Source organism: Podarcis cretensis (assembly GCF_951804945.1).
Source record: "Podarcis cretensis genome assembly, chromosome: 7".
Lineage (NCBI taxonomy): Eukaryota > Metazoa > Chordata > Lepidosauria > Squamata > Lacertidae > Podarcis > Podarcis cretensis.
In genome coordinates this window covers 73,746,086-73,767,215 of record NC_137176.1, presented here as the reverse complement: position 1 = coordinate 73,767,215, position 21,130 = coordinate 73,746,086, and the positions used below count along the sequence as shown (strand labels likewise).

Here is a 21,130-nt window from a genome sequence, read left to right as displayed (position 1 = left end):
TTGCTCTGGATTTTACAGAGTGAACTTTTCTAATCCCAGGTTTTGAGTGTGTACTTTTGTTACGGTGGGAGGCAGCATCTTCTCAAGGTTCCATGCATCGTGGTGTGTTATCTCAGGTTTCAGCACAGTGGTGGAACTACGATAAAATTCTGTTTCTTATCTTGGTTATGAAAGAATCTCTCATCCCAGCTCTGAAGAAGCCTGTGACGATTGACATCCACTATGGTGATAATCCTTGAAAGCAAGAATCTTTAAATAGATTGATTAGCCCTGTGGAAAAACAAATGCACCTTTCAGAGTAATTATTCAGACATGGTGCAGGCATAATACTTAACAAGTCATGGTTAGTTTTTAACCTTGTTTACCAACCCTATTATAGGGACGCGGGTGGCGCTGTGGGTTAAACCACAGAGCCTAGGACTTGCCGATCAGAAGGTTGGCGGTTCGAATCCCCGCAACGGCGTGAGCTCCCATTGCTCGGTCCCTGCTCCTGCCAACCTAGCAGTTCAAAAGCACGTCATAGTGCAAGTAGATAGATAGGTACCTGTTATGCCTATCAGCATGGTTGCTCGAGAGCAAACAGGCAAGAGCCTCACTGGTCTTTTCAAAGGCTTTATTATTGGTGCAAAAACATTTACAGTGCAGAACGCCTCAATTCCATGTCTTGCTCAGTCACTAGCAGAATCTGAGAGTGGGCGGTCCTTAAACTTTCCCCAGCAGAGTAGTCTCTTGACCCCCATCTGACGCCTCCCCTCTCTGCGCGAAAACCTACTGTGCAAGGAGGGCTTGTGTAAAGGGGGACCTGCTCCCCCCCCCCGCTTTGCTCATGCACGGTGTCTTGGCTCTTCCTTGCATCCTCCGAGCCCTGCATCTCTTCCCCACTAGAGGCGGGGCTTCCCTCCTCTGCTGAGGAAGTGCTGCTTTCCACAATCTTTGGACGCTCCCTGTAATCCAGCTGCCCTTCCACCTCTCGTCTCTGAGCTGATGGCAGTTCTCTGACAGTACCGCTCCTGTGGGAAGGTAAACGGCTTTTCTGTGCACTGCTCTGGTTCGCCAGAAGTGGCTTAGTCATGCTGGCAACATTACCCTCGGCCAGTAATGCGAGATGAGCACCGCAACCCCAGAGTTGGCCACGACTGGACCTAATGGTCAGGGTTCCCTTTACCTTTACCTTACCAACGCTATTTAAGATCCCAAGCATACTATGAAGATAAAGTTTAGCTCAGCCTTTGCCAACCTGGTGCCCTCCAGATGTCTGAGATGACAGGGTCGTGCCTGCTAGGGTTGATAGGAATTGTCACCCAAAACTTCTGGATAGCAATAGATTGGTAAAAGCTGATTAGCTTGTCAAGCTAAGTCTATTGGAATTTGACCTTTAATCTAGTCGGGCTGCTTTAGTGGCAATGGAATCTGCTGCTTTCCTTTTCTGGTTTCTTTTTCTTCTTTTTTTAAAAAGTGTTTCCCCTAACAAATGAGTCATTTAAATTTCAAAGATTTTAATATTAAAAACATTTCAGAAATCTCAATGTAAGAACCTCAGATTCATATTTTTTTGCCTTTATAACTACAGTGGTACCTCGGGTTACATATGCTTCAGGTTACATACGCTTCAAGTTACAGACTCCGCTAACCCAGAAATAGTTCTTCAGGTTAAGAACTTTGCTTCAGGATGAGAACAGAAATTGTTCTCCGGCGGCACAGCAGCAGCAGCAGGAGGCCCCATTAGCTAACGTGGTGCTTCAGGTTAAGAACAGTTTCAGGTTAAGTACGGACCTCCGGAACGAATTAAGTACTTAACCCGAGATACCACTGTATCTAGGAAACCGTGGTTGAAATCTGTTACATATCCTTCACATTGTTTCACTCGGGGGGGGGGGAGGAGAGAAAAACCTAATGTTGGATTCATAATACCTTTGACCAAGGTTTCACTTCTGTGAACCATAAAAATTTAGACATGGAAAATGTTTGGTCTTGTGAATTAAAAGCAATGAATCTAGGGCAAATGGTTTCTGCGCTGCTGAGCATTATTTCTCAGCAGAGGCCCTGCATCCCAGTAGCTAGTCTAGTGTATTAAAATAATAAGGAAAATGGTATAGTGTTGCTTTTCCTAAGCACATCTTCTAAATTCTGTTTAAACTGTCAAACACATCCTGAAAAAAATTCTATTCCACCAGGCTTATGCCTGCAATTAAAAATACATCTTTCCATGATAGTTGATGAACTCTGATTTTATACACACACACACACACACACACACACACTAAATCGCTTTCATATTTTTAAATGATATATATATAAAATAATCATATATGGATAAAAGTAAATTCTGCTCTCAGCTTTTGATTTACTCTTTCTAGTCTTAGTCAAGTGTTTATCCCCTTTAAGAGAAATCAGTTTTCATTTGGGAGTAACTGAGAATGGTGCAGCAAGCCCTCTTCCAGTAAATGCAAGTTTCCCAGTAAGTCAATATCCTCTTTTATCTCTTTGTATTTCTTTAGAATACTTGTTGTTGTTGTTGTTTAGTCGTTTAGTCGTGTCCGACTCTTCGTGACCCCGTGGACCAGAGCACGCCAGGCACTTCTGTCTTCCACTGTCTCCCGCAGTTTGGTCAGGCTCATGTTTGTAGCATTGATAACACTGTCCAACCATCTCGTCCTCTGTCGGCCCCTTCTCCTTTTGCCCTCAATCTTTCCCAACATCAGGGTCTTTTCCAGGGAGTCTTCTCTTCTCATGAGGTGGCCAAAGTATTGGAGTCTCAGCTTCACGATCTGTCCTTCCAGTGAGCACTCAGGGCTAATTTCCTTCAGAATGGAGAGGTTTGATCTTCTTGCAGTCCATGGGACTCTCAAGAGTCTCCTCCAGCACCATAATTCAAAAGCATCAATTCTTCAGCGATCAGCCTTCTTTATGGTCCAGCTCTCACTTCCATACATCACTACTGGAAAAACCATAGCTTTTACTATACGGACCTTTGTTGGCAAGGTGATGTCTCTGCTTTTTAAGATGCTGTCTAGGTTTGCCATCACCTTTCTCCCAAGGAGCAGGCGTCTTTTAATTTTGTGACTGCTGTCACCATCTGCAGTGATCATGGAGCCCAAGAAAGTAAAATCTCTCACTGCCTCCATTTCTTCCCCTTCTATTTGCCAGGAGGTGATGGGCCCAGTGGCCATGATCTTCGTTTTTTTGATGTTGAGCTTCAGACCGTATTTTGCACTCTCCTCTTTCACCCTCATTAAAAGGTTCTTTAATTCCTCCTCACTTTCTGCCATCAAGGTTGTGTCATCTGCATATCTGAGGTTGTTGATATTTCTTCCGGCGATCTTAATTCCGGCTAGGGATTCATCCAGCCCAGCCTTTCGCATGATGAATTCTGCATTTAAGTTAAATAAGCAGGGAGACAATATACAGCCTTGCCGTACTCCTTTCCCAATTTTGAACCAATCAGTTGTTCCATAGCCAGTTCTAACTGTAGCTTCTTGTCCCACATAGAGATTTCTCAGGAGACAGATGAGGTGATCAGGCACTCCCATTTCTTTAAGAACTTGCCATAGTTTGCTGTGGTCGACACAGTCAAAGGCTTTTGCATAGTCAATGAAGCAGAAATAGATGTCTTTCTGGAACTCTCTAGCTTTCTCCATAATCCAGCGCATGTTTGCAATTTGGTCTCTGGTTCCTCTGCCCCTTCGAAATCCAGCTTGCACTTCTGGGACTCGGTCCACATACCGCTTAAGCCTGCCTTGTAGAATTTTAAGCATAACCTACATCCTGCTTTATACGCCCAAGAAGCTCTCCAATGCTATTTAGCAAAAAAACAAAATTCAAAAATCAAAATTGCACTCAAATTGAGTGCAGGAACAAAGAATATATGGTGTCCATATGGAACCTGGATAGTTTTCCTTCTGCCATTCCTGTGCTTAAAGATGAAGATTCCTGGCTTGTTTACATGACCCTTGAATATTCAGTCAAGGGTAGCATGGCAACTGGCAAATTGCAAACAACTCCAGGGAACTAATTTTTATTCATCTTGCCTGTTCATGAACAAGCTAATATGTCGGCTTTTCTTGTTACCCATTTTTGTCAGCTTCCAAAGTGAATGCATTGCTGGAGCATATAAATGCCAACCCAACTTAAAATTCTCAAGCCGATTTGTTATATTCCTCATTCATTTTACAGTTGATTTGACCTCTGCCTGTGGCAGTATTGCTCATTTACACAATGCAATATTTGTTCCCGGTTCACAAATTGCTTTATCGTCTTACTTGTCCTTGCGTCGGGCCTGTGTGTGTGGTTTTTCCGTTATACAGATGGCCAGCCCTAGAAGTCGTAGAAGCCTCCCACTCTGAGCAGCTGTGATTTCAAAGATTCACTGGGAGCACTGGATCATTTGTGTTCAGTGCCTCCATAGTGAAAATAGTGTCCTTGAAACTTGTGCTAGAATCATAGAATTGTAGAGTTGGAAGGATCATCTAGTCCAACCCCCTGTAATGTAGGAATATGCAGCTGTCCCTTATGGGGATTGAACCTGCAACCTTTGCATTCTCAGTATCATGCTCTTATTAGAATTCCTGATCTATGATTGCAGTCATAGAATTGTTGTCTTTCACATGACGGTATGTGTTTTGACTCCACAGAGTGGGAAGTGATGGAGACAGGATGTTTGTGTTACTGTGTTCCATGAAGTGGGACGATTGTCCTTTGTTCTTTTTCTCTTTGCTGTCTGACGCTAGAGAGAGGGGGAGCCATGTTGCAGCGCTCCGTGTGTGTTTATATGTAAATAAAGTAGATTAGCCAATATGCTGAGTTGTTGAGGTCTGTCATGCGCATGCTGCACAAACTCTGCGGATCCCTATGTGTGCCGGTGTCAGTTGGCATCAGTCGTTGTGAAGTTTGGGCTGAAGAAAGCTTATGAAGCTCCCGAACCATCGACCAGGAGGGAGAGAACATGCCAGTCGGGCTTGTGTCTCTGCCAGGGTCCTACTCGAGTGTAGGCTGAACTCCTGACAGCTCTAACCAACTGAGCTATCCAGGCAGCATAGCTTTTACATTTTCTTGCGCTAAAGGCACATTCAAATATGTACAGCTAGCATGTTATGTGAAGAATTAATTGCTGTCCCAGCTGCGGTCTGAAATGGTACAGCCCAAGGAGGATTGCCATGTTGCATTTGTTCCTTGATATCACTCCTATTCCAAAAGTTCAAGAAGACCTTGTTTGAATTACCTTTGAAATATTTTATACAGTACATATTGTATTGCATTCGTGGGTATTTGCACTTCAAGACCCCCAAGCCACCCCAGGGGAATTAAGACACAAGGACACAGAATTTAGGTTAATGTTAATGGGCAAAATTTAGGCTACAACTTTATTGGTTACAGAATGTGAGCTGTATTGGCTTAGGCACTGGCATCAACAGACTACAGTGGTACCTCGGGTCAGTGGCGTAGCGTGGGTTGTCAGCACCCGGGGCAAGGCAAGTAATTTGCGCCCCCTAACCCGTGGATTTGCGCCCCCTAACCCGTGGATTTGCCCTAACCCCAGAAGTTGCGCCCGGTGCAGCCGGCCCCCCCTGCACCCCCCACGCTACGCCACTGCCTCGGGTTACATACGCTTCAGATTACATACGCTTCAGGTTACAGACTCCGCTAACCCAGAAATAGTACCTTGGGTTAAGATCTTTGCTTCAGGATGAGAACAGAAATCATGCTCCGGCAGCGTGGCAGCAGCAGGAGTCCCCATTAGCTAAAGTGGTGCTTCAGGTTAAGAACGGTTTCAGGTTAAGAACGGACCTCCGGAACGAATTAAGTACTTAACCCGACGTACCACTGTATATCTGACACCTGCCCGCCTTGCAGGAAGTCTGCAAGGGTAAACCACCAGTAGGGGGAGCTCTGTCGATGCGGATCAAGTCGAGCCCCCCTGGGTTCCTGCTGGGGTCATGGCATGGCCCTAGCTTGTTTGAACTACCTTTGAAATATTTGATACAGTACATATTGTATTGCATTAGTGGCTATTTATCGTATTAGTTTTACTGTGTGGCTATTTTTCCCACTCACCCATTTTTCAGTAGTGTAACCTTTATGTGCCATTGGAATGCCTAAAAATCTAAATAATATTAATTTTTCATTTAGAATCCAGACCCTAACAAAGAGAACCCTCCATGCAATGCCCAGGAGCTGGAAGAATGCGACATTTTCCTTGAAGACAGCACAAGTCTGTGCAGATTTGATGGTAACACCTTCAATGTCACCCATGTGGTAAGCATAAGACAATAATCTTGATAATAAGCATTTCTTAATTACTTGCCTACCAGCAGAGAACTGGATTGCATTGTGGCCTGCCAGGGCTGGACTCCACTCATCAGGAAAGACGATCTCTGAACAGGCGCAACACGTAGTTTGGTCTGTGTTGTAGAATAACGTAATGTACATGCAATTTGTGTAAGTGGTACTAAAAAGCAGATTGTCCTTGAATAAAAAGACACCGCTTTGGCATTGTCCTCTCTTAGCTGCTATGTTTTGTTCTGTTGTAAAGCATATTGGTAAGTTTCTCCTTATTTCTGTGTACAAGATTTGAAAAACCTACCATTCTGAAAATTTATTTATCTGCATAGTTTATATACTGTACATTCCGTGTAGGTTTATGGGGGCCTGAAAGTGGTTGGTGCTGTTTGTGGCAGGGAGGTGAATGGGAGAGAGAGGGAGAGAGGGAGAGGCAGAGAGGCCAAGCCTTTCATCCCTCTGCAAAGGGGAGAGAAGGGCGAAAAAGCTTATTCCTAGCTTGACTGCTGCACATGTCGTATTGATTCATCTGGCAGCTTCTCTGCTACAGTTGTTTTAACTTTATAATGGGTGCATGTGTGTGACGATGATGTTGATGATTGGAGGCGAGATGTGCCTGGGAGGGGAGGACTGGAGAGAGCAGGGGGGTCATTTGCAGTGGTTTAGGGTAGGGTAGGCTTCCTCAACCTCGGCCCTCCAGATGTTTTTGGCCTACAACTCCCATGATCCCTAGCTAGCAGGGCCAGTGGTCAGCGATGCTGGAAACCATAGTCTCAAAACATCTGGAGGGCTGAGGTTGAGGAAGCCTGGGATAGGGGCAGGTAGGGAAGGCCAGGTAAGGGGCATATGGCACAGGCACTTAATGGCTGTGCCATGTGCCAACCCCACCATCTGGGGTTGTGCCAACCCCACCATCTGGGGAATTGTGGTTGTCCTATCAGCCAGCCGTGGGGCCTGCAGCTGCTGCTGTTGAATGTCAGGTCAGCTCTGAATAAGATCTCCCTCATCCATGATCCTGATTGTGGATGAGGAGGCTGATCTGGTCTATATTACTGAGACTTGGGTGGGTGAGCAGGGTAAAAAAAAATTATAGAAGAAGTCAAAGCAGCTGTAGAATTGGGGGCTGGCACAACCTGTTTTATCTGTCCCTTTTCACTATAGGCCGCCCCATTCAGCAGGGTCCCCTGATTTGATGGAGCATTTGAGGCAGCCTAATGGAGATGGATGATAGGGGAATCAGCTTAACCTTCCATCAAACCCTTTATGTTTATTTCATTGGTTGAATTTATGGCACAGGTTTCCGCACTGGACTTCTTAAAACAGCTTTTGCATCAAGTCTTTGTAGGAAGCATTCAGAATGGCTATTAACTGATCTTCGAGTTTTAGCAGTGATTTAGCATTTGAAGTCGCCGATTATGAGATCCCATTTCCAGAAGCTAGATATATAAATCTGTTTTTAAATATATATATGTATATATCATGTATCAGTGCTTCTGTTGTCACTTCAAACACTAACTTAAGGAGAGACAAAGGCATATTTTTGATCTCATTGGCAAACTTACTATCTCCTACATCATGCCAGGATATGGCATATGCCCCCCACTGCTTCCTCCAAGATTGAAAATTCTCAGAGCTAGTAAGGCAATTCTTTATTTTTATGGGCTGTTACTTTTCTGGGATTTGCTACTTTATGCCTTGGCCAGTGGAGCCATGCATCTTCCCTTTATTAGTATTATTTATCTGCTTACCGCCAGTCTCAAGATATGAGCTCAACCAGTGAAGTTATCTGTCTTTCATTCACTTTAGCTGCTCTTGAAGAGGATTTTCTTTTCCTGCTCTTTCTTGACTCCTTTTGTCCAGGGCAAGTAGTGCACCTTTACACCCCAGTACTTTAGAGATGTACCACTTTCAGGAAATTAATCAGTCTTTTGTGCACTATTAGGTTCGAAGTTTTCTAAATAAAGTAGATTTGATGATGTCCACAGTTCTTTGTATAATAGTCCATTGCAATATCGTTCTTCTAATTTTGATTTTTCAGTGCACTTTGTCTCCTCCTTTATTAAATAGTTGCGTGTGAAGTTAACAGCTCATCTTGTTTGCATCTAAGCCAAAAGGTTGCTGCCATTCATTATTTAGAAAACAAAAAAACTCGTAGAAATCACTTCACTGTGACAGCAAAAGAGGAGTGCTAGCATAGATAACAAGCAGTGAATACATGTTCATGAGAAAGGCAAACTCCCCTTTATGCAGTTGTATCAAATAATTACCAGTTGGCAACCAAGGAAGACAGTTCAATGCAAATGGTTTTGTACTTAATGCCTGTTTGTCACATTTGCTCCTTTCGAGCAGGATGCATACAGTTGGTTACTACTGAAACTAGATGGGCAAGACACTGGTATGTAATTATGCCATTTGCTGTGGGGAGAGTAGGAACAAAACTAGAAAACTAGAAAACTGCTAGCACATTTGCATAGCTAAGCAGGGTCTGGTATGGTTTCAAAATGCACATTTTTCTTCCGGAAATAATCCCTAGAAATAAAAAAGCATGCACAACAGCGTTAGCCTGAATAATTTTAATTCTTCAAGCTGATCTATCTTCCACCCAAAGACATGGCAGAACTTAAACTTCTTTCACTAGTATGGGATGATAAATGCATATGAGAAATAAGCACAATGTTTGTCTTGCTAGATCAGACCAGAGATGATTTAATCCAGCACTCTGTTGGCCTGCCAGACACTGATGAGCAACATACAATGAATTAAACTTCCTGTTTGTCTGTATCATCTAGCAACTGGAAGTAATGCTCTGCTAAATCATGCTGCTTCTTTTTGTAGTCATTGTGGCCAATAGGTGCTAGAAATGTGCTTCTTGAATTTTTCTAGCCCTTGTATGTTTTTGTGTCGTCGTTTCCCCCCACCCCCAAAGCTCAACCCCACAACATGGTTCTTTTACTTTTTCTTGCTTCTATGATTGGGGTGGTGTGCTTTTTTTATTTCAATTTCATTTGCTTTTGTTTCTGTGTGTCCATTTCCCACTTGGAGGGCGTATATAGTATTTGGAACAACATCCCCATAGAGATTGGTTGTCTGAGATTAGGTGCCACTCAGCTCCTTTTGCCTCCCTCTATAGAGCAGGCATATTCAACAGGTAGATCATGATCTACTGGTAGATCACTGGACCTCTGTGGTAGATCACTGGTAGATCATTGGCTCCCCCCAAAGAAGCTGAACAATTGTGGCTCCCCTAAAAAAAGCTCAACATTTTACTTCCTCCTTGAAAAACTCAACAACTTTGACCCGACCCCCAAAATGGGCCTTCCTCCTTCCTAAAAAAAAAACACTCAAAAACTTTGACCTCAACCCCAAAAAAGGGAGTAGATCACTGCCAGTTTTTAACTCTGCGAGTAGATTGCAGTCTCTTGGGAGTTGGTCACCGCTGCTCTAGAGCATTGCTTTAAAATAAGCTTTCACATATTGCAACTTGCCAGTCATCTATGGAAGCCCAGGAAAGGGTCAATTAGACACCCTGTGTCTGCTGTCTGCCTGGGCCTGCAAAACCAAGGGCATTCTCAAGCACCTGAGAAGCCAAACCAAGCAGCTGATAGCTCATCAATCACAAACTGCCAGAAGCTTGACAATGCAGCTTATCTTGGTGGGCTTCGTTCCAAAGTTCCTCTGTACCATCTCCCCACCTCACTTGTGTGTTTTTGTTTTGTTTTTCCATTTTAAGCATCAGCAGCCAGGTCTTGTTGCGGGCCCCAGCTCTTCATTGCAGTCGCCCCTTGCCTCAATTTTTCTAGGTGTCCACGCAGCTCATTCTGCCCGATAAAAGTTGACCTTTGGAAGCAGCAATACAAATAGACAACTTTAGCAGATAGACATGCTGCATGAAGATTTGCCACCCCAAGGCTTATTCAAGCTCGAACCGTCTGCATTAGCTGCCCATGCTTTGAATGCTGCTTGAATCCAAGAACAGCCCTGAATGTCGGGCATTATGCATAGTTGCACAGAGGCAGCCACTGCTCAAAGCAGTCTGCATTTTACTTTGAAATTAACTGCTCTCGAGAGTATCAGCGAATTTGGAAACTTCTAATGTGATTCAGACAGGGATTCTTGGTGCAGGGTTCCTGCACAGACAGAAAAGTGCAGTTAGCTGTTGCCAGCTACTATTGATGTTAATTAACAATTAAATGTATTCTTTCTATATAAAAACAGAGATGCACATTATTTTTGCCTCTAGAATATAGGTGTGGCTGAATCCAATCAACATGCTAGATAGCATTATCTTGTTTGGGTGTGTTTAATCTTTGCATGCAAGGTAATGTAACCAGTGTTTTTTTGAGGCACAGGACTACTGTAATGTGAATTCATCTTGTCTGGCCAAAAAAAAATCCACAACCGATACATCTCTTTTGTCAGAGAAGAAGGGAAATAGCTACCATTAGTGTCTCTTTATGTTCTTTTCTGCTTCTCCTAGTAATCAATGGGTTGGTATCGACTGCTTCTATTTTCTTTTTGTGCCTCAAAAATAATTGCCGTCTTGCAAACTGTAATTATTTTTTTGCAGACTAGTTTAGAATATCAGTAAGCTTGTCCTCTCTCCCTTGCGGGGCTTTTCTGTATTTTAAAATTACTGGGTAAATAGGTGCCTTTAGCTAATTTTTGGCTGATAAATTTCAAAGCAAGCAACTCTTCTCTCCTGTCTGTTGATGAGGGAGAGGGATCTCTTTTTCTACTATCCCTTGATGCAGATTCTCTTCCCACTCCACAATATTCTGCAATCTCTTGCCCATTTGGGTCCAAGTTCCTACCTCCATAATGTACATTGAACACATGAACCAAGGCAGTCATTGACTACGCTCAGTAGTATGGTGCTGTTACTTGTGCAAAAATTGCTTGGGCAGTCATGGTTGTGGAGAAGGACCTGGCTTTCAATCTGTTGCACGATAAGGTGAGGAGAGGTGGTCAAGAATGGTGTGTCTTGTAATCCACCAACAACTGGAGGGTCACAGTTGTTCGCTTACAGTACAGAACAAATTTCAGTGTCATAATAATAATAACAACAACAACAACAACAATTTATTTATACCCCGCCCAACAACAACAACAATTTATTTATACCCCGCCCATCCGGTTGGGTTTCCCCAGCCACTCTGGGCAGCTCCCAGCGGAATACTAATGATGATGATGATGATGATGATGATGATGATGATGATAAAGCTATAAAACATCAAACATTAAAAACTTCCCTAAACAGAGCTGCCTTCAGATGTCTTCTAAAAGTCAAATAGTTGTTTTATTTCCTTGACACAATGGAAGGGCATTCCACAGGGCGGGCGTCACCACCAAGAAGGCCCGCTGCCTGGTTCCCTGTAATTTCACTTCTCGCAGTGAGGGAACCACCAGAAGGCCTTTGGAGCTGGACCTCAGTGTCCAGGCTCAACAATGGGGGTGGAGACGCTCCTTCAGGTATACTGGGCCAAGGCCCTTTAGGGCTTTAAAGCTCAGCACCAACACTTTGAATTGTGCTTGGAAATGTACTGGGAGCCAATGTAGGTACAGTGGTACCTCAATTTAAGAACAGCTCTGTTTACAAACTATTTGGTATATGAACTCCACAAAACCAGAAGTAGTGTTCCAGTTTGTGAACTTTACCTCAGTCTACGAACGGAAGCCGAATGGTGGAAGGGCACCGGCGGCGGGAGGCCTCATTAGGGAAAGCATGCCTTGGTTTAAGAATGGACTTCTGGAACAGATTAATTTTGTAAACCGAGGTACCACTGTATTTCGTTGTAGATACCCCTCCAAATGTCCAGGTGTCGGAAGTCAACAACTGCAAGATTCTATGGTTGCCTAATTCCTGAAAAAGGTTCTTCCATTTTAGAAACAAGAAGTTACCCACCAGTGAGAAAATATTGCTAATCTCGTGCAGTTTCCTCTCTTGTTACTCCTTAAGCCTAAAACTGATACTGCAGGGAGTGAGTTGTGTGAAGGGGGCATCACACAGTTCCAGGAGTAGCACTGTGTTGCCTGCCCTGACTTGGACATCCATGTAGACTGCTTGCCAGGAAGAAGCCTTTGCACAAATAGCTGTTCACTCAGACTTCTTCACTGCATGCAGTTGGCGTTAACTTGTGCATGCCCAGACCCTCCCAGTGTCCATTTTGAATGACAAAGAATAATCCTTGGGACCAACCTGCAGCTGCCCGAGAAAGCTAGCCGTTCTCTAACCCTCTTGTGAGCACCAGGGTGAGTGGGTAGGTGCATGTTTCAGAGGCAGCCTCATTATGGAATTTTCTCAAAAAAAGCTTGGCAGGTTGCCTCTGGTTTTATCTTTAAGTAGCAAAAAGCTTTCTGTTCCAGTAGGTGCCGGGGAGAGTAAGTGGAATTGATTTTGGAGGCTCTGTCATGTGCTGCTAGTATGCTGTTTTATGCTTTTCTGATCAGGGGCTTTTCATCTCTCTTTAGAAACTGTGTTGGGCTTTTTCTTCTTTTTTCTTGTGAGGTTCCCAGAAGGTTCAGGGAACCATATGGTAGGAAACAAATCACAAAACAAATTGAATGCATGCACAAGAAACATGCCTATCCTGAAGGCTGTCTAGCAGAGAAGCATCTTTGTGTCCCGCCTCCCATCTATACTGGGTTAATTTAAAGTTTATCAGTATGTAGCATATTTTAGCCAACCACCTCTCTGGATTGCACTTCATCACCCCTTCATATGGGCTCCAGTTGGGTAGCTTAAGGTTCTCATGCACGCACAATACAAATCAGGCACAATAGAATCAGGGAAGCCAAATTACAGGGAACTAGGCAGAGGGCCTTCTCGGTAGTGGCACCCGCCCTGTGGAACGCCCTCCCACCAGATGTCAAAGAGAAAAACAAACTACCAGACTTTTAGAAGACATCTGAAGGCAGCCCTGTTTAGGGAAGCTTTTAATGTTTGACAGACTATTGTATTTTAATATTTTGTTGGAAACCACCCAGAGTGGCTGGGAAAACCCAGCCAGATGGGCAGGGTATAAATAAATTATTATTATTATTATTATTATTATTATTATTATTATTATTATTATAATATAAATAAATTATTATTATTATTATTATTATTATTATTATTATTATTACTACTACTACTACTACTACTACTAAAGTAATGTATTCATTAGGTTTGCCTTATTTCATTAGGAACTATAATGAACCATGAGAATCCCAGTAAGAGAGACATCTTCTTGATCTTAACTTGTGTGGGGAGTGTGTACCTTCAAAGATACTGGGTAGAAGGAGAAAAGGGCGGGGGGAGAGGGAAATAATATTAAAAACAGTAATCTGTTTTGAATTAGTCCATGGAGAAGCTTATGTTTCTCTATGGCCTTCCATTCTGGTGTTCCTAATGCAGAGTTGGATTAGAAGTAATGTGGATTCAGGCATTACTTATTCAAGGGAGTCAGCATATGATATTAGAATCTGCCAGCAATGTTATTACTGCGGACAGTGCATGATGTATAGTCAATGGGACTCTCAGAATCATAGTAGAAATACTGATTCCCTGACCTAGAAAATCATTTCTCTGAAAACGTTACCTTTCTCAGTCTCTGCTGTTCATCCGCAGCACGGAGGGTGGGGGGTGGAGTGTCGTCCAGCGACTGGTGGTGCTGAGATTGGGAATACAAATGTAAACGTGTAAAACGGGCAAGTCCTGATATCAGTGGCATTACAGTTTTGCCTCTTTGCAACAAATAACAAATAACGTCCAGAGAGCCTGCTTTAGAGGAGAAAACAAATGGGTCATAGTCGCATGGCAGAGATGCTGCCGTGTGCAGAAAGATTTCTGCATGAAACCACGGAATGCTGTTGCCAGCCAGTGCATACATTACTAAGCTGGATCTGACATGGTCTAAGACAGCTTCCTCTGTTCTTAAACTAAGAAAATATTTAAAAAGGGAAAAACAACAACCCTGAAGTAGATACAGAATTTAACAAACTAGCCGAAGAGCAGACGGGTGCTTAAGCCCCCAGTTCTCTGGACTTCAGATGTCAGCTAGCCCTGCCTTTGGTTACAAGTTGCCGTCTTGGCTGAAACAGCCAGATTGTTCTTTTTTCTGAAAAAAACAGCTGCTGGCGATGTAGCCTTTGCATCTAGCGGATCTGCTTCAATCCTTCTCGGCGTGCAAAGCAGAGCGGTTTATTTTCATGCCATTAGACGCCTGAGAAGTAGGTGCTTAAATTGGCTTAAACATTATCTTTACAAAATGGGGCTGTCATGGTCCCAGACCACTCAGAGATCTAGACAGCTGTCCTTGCTGCTTTTAGGCACAGGCTGTCCTCTCTTGGCAGATCAGAGAAACCTTGCTTGTCATGGGGGAATAAATAACCCCTCCTAACTCCCGTCACCCATTGCAACGTCCTCCTTCCAGAGGTAGCCTTTGCCTTCCTCTGGCTTCTCTCTTCCTCCCTGGCTCCTTCTGAGACTTATAAGCCATCACCCGCCACCCTTGCTTAGCTGCTGCCCATCCTGACTGGTTGCTGGTTGGACAACTTGTGAGCAAGCAGCCATTTCTTCCCCCACATCCTCTTTTGGAAGACGTGGCACTTGTGGGTTGGTGGTTTCGTTTACCATTATAATTGTAGCTGTTGTTCAATGTATATAGCAAGCCCTGGCAATTCACCAGTGGGTTTTGAGAAAAGTAAGTGTCGCTGGTAGTCTTTCTAAAGGAAGTTTTGAATTTCTGTTTCTTTATTTTTATTTTTGAGTAACAAACACTATATAAATATTACTGTTAGGGGGGGAGAAACAGGAAACAGAGGTGCAAGTCAGTGCTTAGATACTTAAACAGTAATGTCTAGCAATAGCCTTAAGTTCTATATTGATACTTGTTTTACTTCCCTGTCCTGAACGTGCCCAGTAATTTCATAGTTTAAATGGGTTCAGTCCTGTCTGAAACTTCAGAATCTGAACAAATTTAAAAAGTAAAGATTATATTCAGACTAAAATGATAAATGTATTCAGCTGTGCTGTATGGTTTATTTGTTGCCTATTTATCGTACCTATCAGTTCGAAAGCACGTCAAAGTGCAAGTAGATAAATAGGTATCGCTCCGGCGGGAAGGTAAACGGCGTTTCCATGTGCTGCTCTGGTTCACCAGCAGCAGCTTAGTCATGCTGGCCACATGACCCGGAAGCTGTATGCCGGCTCCCTTGGCCAATAAAGCGAGATGAGCGCCGCAACCCCAGAGTCGGTCACGACTGGACCTAATTGTCAGGGGTCCCTTTACTAAGAGTCCAAGGTAGCATGCATTTTGACCTCATACAGTACTGTGAAATAGCCATTAGCTCATAGTCAACCAGCAAGTTTCATGGCCGAGTGGAGGTCTGAACTTCAGTGTCCCAGCTTCTAAGCCAACATGCCCCCCTGGCTGTTAGGAATAGAATTTAGGGTAATCTTTGAACCATGAGGAAGCGGTTTTGAATGGATCTAATGTTGCACTAAAACATTCCTTGGTGTAAGTAAACCACCATTCATATCTATGTCAGGGCAAGGGGGGAACCAAAACTGACTATAGCTCTGCTGGTCCTCCACAGTGCATGGATACCTGCTCTATCAATTTTCTTTCACCCCCCTCCCCCAACTGCTGTGAAGCTGCTAATGCTACATATAAGCAAGAAGATAAGCTTTACATTTGTACTAAAAGGATCCCCCCTTTTTTTTGTCTGCAGGTGAATCTTGGAAGCAACCAGTACCTCTTCTCAACGGTGGTGGATCCCAAGGAAATGCCATGCTTCTGCTTACGCCATGATGTCGATGCTCTTCTCTGGCAGCCACGCCCAGATCAGCAGGACAAATGGGAGCACATTTCAACCTTCAATGCCTTAGGTATGGGAGGAAGGCTTTTTGAAATAGCATTTCTCTTCCTTATAAAGCTGTGGTCCATAACTCTTCCAACACTTCCATGCAGTATCTCTGATCCCATCCATAACAGAGCTCTCTGTCTTTCAAAACTCGGTTGATAAATCGCAGAATCTTGCAAAGCAGCTAAACACTAAGCTGACTTCCGTAATGACTTAAAAGGGAATAAGCAACCAACTGACAATGGGGGGGGGGGAGAATCAGTATAATCTTAATTACTGCCTCCTCATCATAGCCAACTAATTGAGAATGGAGATCTCTAAAATCTTAATTACTATCTCATCAGCAAGCCAAGTTTCTTCAGAATTAAATAGAAATTAGTTTTATGGATGAAGGGTTCTGCAGTGCCATCTGGAGAACACAAATAGAATCTATGTCCACAAATAAAAAACATATTTCAGGGTTGTGTGCAGTTAAGTTGTAGGTAGACCCAATGGGTCTAAGTTAGTCATGGCCATTAATTTCTGTGGGCCTGCTCTCAGGAGAACTTAGTTCGAGACAACTCCCAGAACAAATTTGAGGATCAATTCCAAGTTAATTGCTCCAGAGTGGGGGGAAATCCATAAAAAAATTCCAGGCATTCACTAACTTGAGTGGATTTCACTGAGCACACTACTGGCAAAAGGAGTGCTGTAGTATTGCCCATCTTATACCCTTTGGAAGATTTCAATTCAGGATTGTGTTGATGTAAAAAATACAACAACACTTTAGGGTTTGGTTTTTTTTAGCTGGCAGTCCCATGTTTTTATTCTTCAGTGTGGAAAATAACAGGGAATTCTAAAGCATTTTGGCTTTGATCATCCCATAATTTTTTAATGAATAACACTTTGTGGTGAATTTCCACATCTTTGGGCCACTTCATATACTGAATTTTTCAGAGACCGGTATATTTCCCATTTCTACACATATGACTGACTGTATTTAAAAGTGCTCCTTCTGTTCCAAAAGAGGTTGGCTACAACTTTGGGATTTGTTTGCTTTGCGTTGAACAGCAATGTGCTGTGTTATACCACAGTCTGTGGGAGGGATTCACCTTAGGAGTCCCTTGCTCAGGGACAATGACATATTCTCATAGCCCCGTTGCCCTCCAGATTGGCTGAAGCAGGATCAAAAGAACCCTCAGATCAGCGCATGGGAAGAAGGGGGGGGGGGGTAGTTCCATCTGGCAAGCTAAAACATTTATCCGGACAGAGCATTTGTAATGGAGCAAGACTGAATTCCACCCTGTGTTTTGAAAGTTTCAGCTATGGCGTTTAGTATAGAGGTTGGGTGGTCCCAAAACAAGTCCAGGCCTGTCTCCACTGTCTCTCAAGGATGTCAACAGCAGCAGCAGCACAAGCTCCCATCAACCCTAACTAGGATGCCCAATGGTCAGGGATGATGGGAGTCAGCCCTCCCATATCAGGAAAACACATTTGCCCCAGCTGCAATTCTGACCAGTTTCAAAGGAGCCACACCCAAATGGAGGGCAATCCAGTAGTCTATTCCTGAGGATACAGGGCATAGAAGATGCTTGCATCCGAAAGAAATACTTGCCAATATATATTTTTGCATCTTCTTTCTTTAAAAGAAAACTCTGTGGTTGACCTCTATTTGAGAGAGGATGTAGCATATCTAAAATACAGCGGTACCTAGGGTTAAGTACTTAATTCATTCCGGAGGTCCGTTCTTAACCTGAAACTGTTCTTAACCTGAAGCACCACTTTAGCTAATGGGGCCTCCTGCTGCTGCCGTGCCGCCAGAGCATGATTTCTGTTCTCATCCTGAAGCAAAGTTCTTAACCCAAGGTACTATTTCTGCGTTAGCGGAGTCTGTAACCTGAAGCGTATGTAACCTGAAGTGTATGTAACCCAAGGTACCACTGTAGCCCTATCTTCTTTTTATTGTCTGTGTGTGCTTCAGGTTATGTGCAAGCATCAAAGCAAGACAAGAAGTTTATGGCATGTGCCCCAAATCACTCCTATTCTGCCCTTTGCGAGTGCCTGCGACGCGTGTTCATCTATCGGCAACCGACTCCTCTGTCTACTGTTCTCTACAACAGGAAGGAAGGAAGACAAGTGGGGCAAGTTGCAAAGCAGTTGGTAGCGACTCTTGAAACCCATGACCCCGTTTTGGGGTTCCAGGCAACAAACGAGAGATTGTTCGTTCTGACGATGAAAGTGCTCTTCATAATAAAAGTGAACACTGAGAACTAATGACCAAACGTATCGCGTTATCGTTGCATTCAAAATTGGTTCAAATAGTGACTGCATAAAAAAATTATTAGGAAAGTACAGAGGTATGCTGTAAGTTCAAAAGCAACATTTATCGCACCATGACCAAAATGTATCTTCGCATTTGCCTTGTATTTAATAGAGAGAAGTTTTCGGCTTTATTTTTTAATAAACAGTTCATTATTTGTGCAAGGTTGCAGTTCTGTTAAGGAAGTGCAAGGAATTTGTTTGTTTTTCTCTTTCCAGCAGGTGCTTCCGTGAAATGGTTAATTTGCTGCTTTTCTAAATAGTTTCCAGTCACATATTTTTTAATAATAGCTGGTTGAAAGTACATTGTTCATTTTTCTTCATTTTTTTTTATTACAGCAATGTCTTATCTGGCATGCTAAGTCAAATCACTCCATATATATGTGTGTGGAAATCTACCAAAATAATTAAAATGTAATTTGCAGCCTTAGTTAAAAAGGCGGCGTTATTTGTTTTCATTTTTGTTTTGTTTGCTTTTTCATCTCTATAAATGTCTCCATGCTTAGCACTTTGCATTGGCTCATCGGATAAACGATAGTTAGCACGAACATCTTACTTTCCTCTGCTATTTTTTTTTCAATTGACTCTGAAACTTCTCATTATGTGTAAACGTTGATTGTGTTTGGGTTCCAGATGAAAATCTTCAACCTTTTTAGAAATAAAGTGGGTTTTTAAAGAGCAAGCAAATAAATAAATACATAAATAATACTGATGTTCTTGTCTTCTTTCCCCTGACGTTGAGGTAGGAGCTCTGATTTGAGGGAGAATAACTAGGGGTTTGAGGGCATTCAGTTCTACAGCTGCTATTGCTGTCTGAAGGTAAGAGATAATGAATCTAAACAATGCCATAGGTAAGCCTCTTATGAGAAGAGGAGGTTCAGCACTGTTGCAGAAACAGGAAGGTAGCTGCTCTGCAACTGTTCAAAGGCACACATAAAATCCACTTCAGTATGATCATGATGCGGGTGAGATCTTTGAAAAATTAAACCAGTTTGTGGACATGATGCAAGCAAGATGCACCCACCTGTTTTTCCTTTCATCAGCCAGCCCTGCTGCAAAGCTAAATTTTACTGTTGGAGAAAAAGCTCCTTTATAAAATAACAATTCATTAGTTATATAATAATTCCTCTCCTGCACACAACAGCACATTTATTTATATGCTTCATAAAATTTATCGCTTGATGGTTAAAAAAACACCTGCCCACTCTCAAAGCTGTTTACAAAAAGTTAAAACAATATGATCAGGAAGAATTTGCAATATTTTAAAACAAACGAAAAGTTAAATACTAAAACATTAAAATTAATGTCAGCATTTATGAAGCTAAGAGTTGTGGGAAGCTCGTTTTCTCTGTTTCTTGTGGCAGAGAAAGAAAAACAAATAGCTCCCTATTCATTTCTTCACATAGTCTTCATTATAGCAGACAAAAAAAGGCGAGCATGGAAAATGTAGCTTAACTTCCAAAGGTTACCAAAGGAGCAAATCTAACCATAAAAAGGTTTTATTTCCCTCTTAATGATACTTCTGTACACTTTTTGGAAATAGAATAGTACTTGCAATGAATCAAAGTTTTGCAGCACACATCTAAATCTTGTTCGACCCAAGCATACAAAGATTGATCTCGACATCTCGTAGTGTATCTCCAGCAAAGATAGAGAAGTATCCTAATTCCACATACGGTTGGATCTCCCATTTCATACACTGTGTTCCACAGCAGGAGGGAAGAAATGGAATGAGCCACTTCTGTTCCCACTGTTAAAGGACACAGAGATTATTGTGGGTCTAATTTAAACACATCCCTCCATAGCAGCAGGGCATAGCTTATCATTTGATAATAGCAATGGGTAAAATAATTGACTTTGGCAAGTTATTCTTGATTGTTGGGCGCAGCCAGTGCTTAGCCTGCCACGTAAAATTAATTTGCATCCTAAATACGGTGTTATCCATTAATTGACTCCTAAAGCAGGATGGCACAAAGGTTTCAATCTGAGTGTGTTACATGTGCTGTAATGCAATTTTGGGATTAAAAGGCCTATCCTTGAGTTGTTGTTGTTGTTAAATTAATTATTTTTTGTGCTGCCCTTCATTTGAAGATCACAGGGCAGTTTACAGCATAAAAACACAAAAATACATGACATAATAACAAATTAACCAATACCGACCAAGGGTTGTTGCTCCAAGCCACATGACCAACCACTGCTAGCCAAAAGCAAAAGCTTCCAAACGTCTTCTCCCAGCCATGTGGGAGGAAATGGGCGAAGATGGGAAGCATACAAATCCAAGATTGGCGGTGGTGTCTTTCTGGTTTAGCGTGATTTGTGAACATCACCACTGTGAGCAGCAACCTCATGGAAATCAGACTTCTATATCCACCTTGTCCTGTCAAATGATAAGGAGAATAGCTCTACGGATCAGATACAGGTGTGCGGCAAACTTGTTTTCTGCGTGCATTGGATGCCATAACAGAAAAGGCAACAAGACAGCATCTGAAGAAGGAAAGGGTGCCAGTTTTTAGTTTTTTTAAAAAAGAAAAAACCATAACAACTTAGTTCAAGGAGCAGGTTTGGTTAGGCTGGTGACTGGGACCAGCTTAGTATGGGTAGCACAACATCTACAGTTTTGCTTAAATGGATTGTGCCTGATATACGAGCAAAATATCACAGTCAAAACCTCACAACCCAGAGCAACCCACATTTCTCTTCAGAGGCGTTT

At 42.7% G+C, this 21,130-nt stretch overlaps 1 protein-coding gene across 1 annotated transcript in view; it reads left to right on the top strand.

Annotated features, from left to right (window-relative positions):
- The window catches only part of NUDCD1 (NudC domain containing 1), a 51,732-nt gene extending 32,606 nt beyond the window's left edge, over positions 1-19,126 (top strand). Inside the window, exons 8-10 of the mRNA XM_079984347.1 lie at positions 6,127-6,252; positions 15,991-16,147; positions 18,083-19,126. Of these exons, the coding sequence (XP_079840473.1) occupies positions 6,127-6,252; positions 15,991-16,147; positions 18,083-18,375 (576 nt within the window). The 3' untranslated portion in view covers positions 18,376-19,126. The remainder of the gene's footprint in view (positions 1-6,126; positions 6,253-15,990; positions 16,148-18,082) is intronic.
- The last annotated feature ends 2,004 nt before the right edge of the window (positions 19,127-21,130 follow it).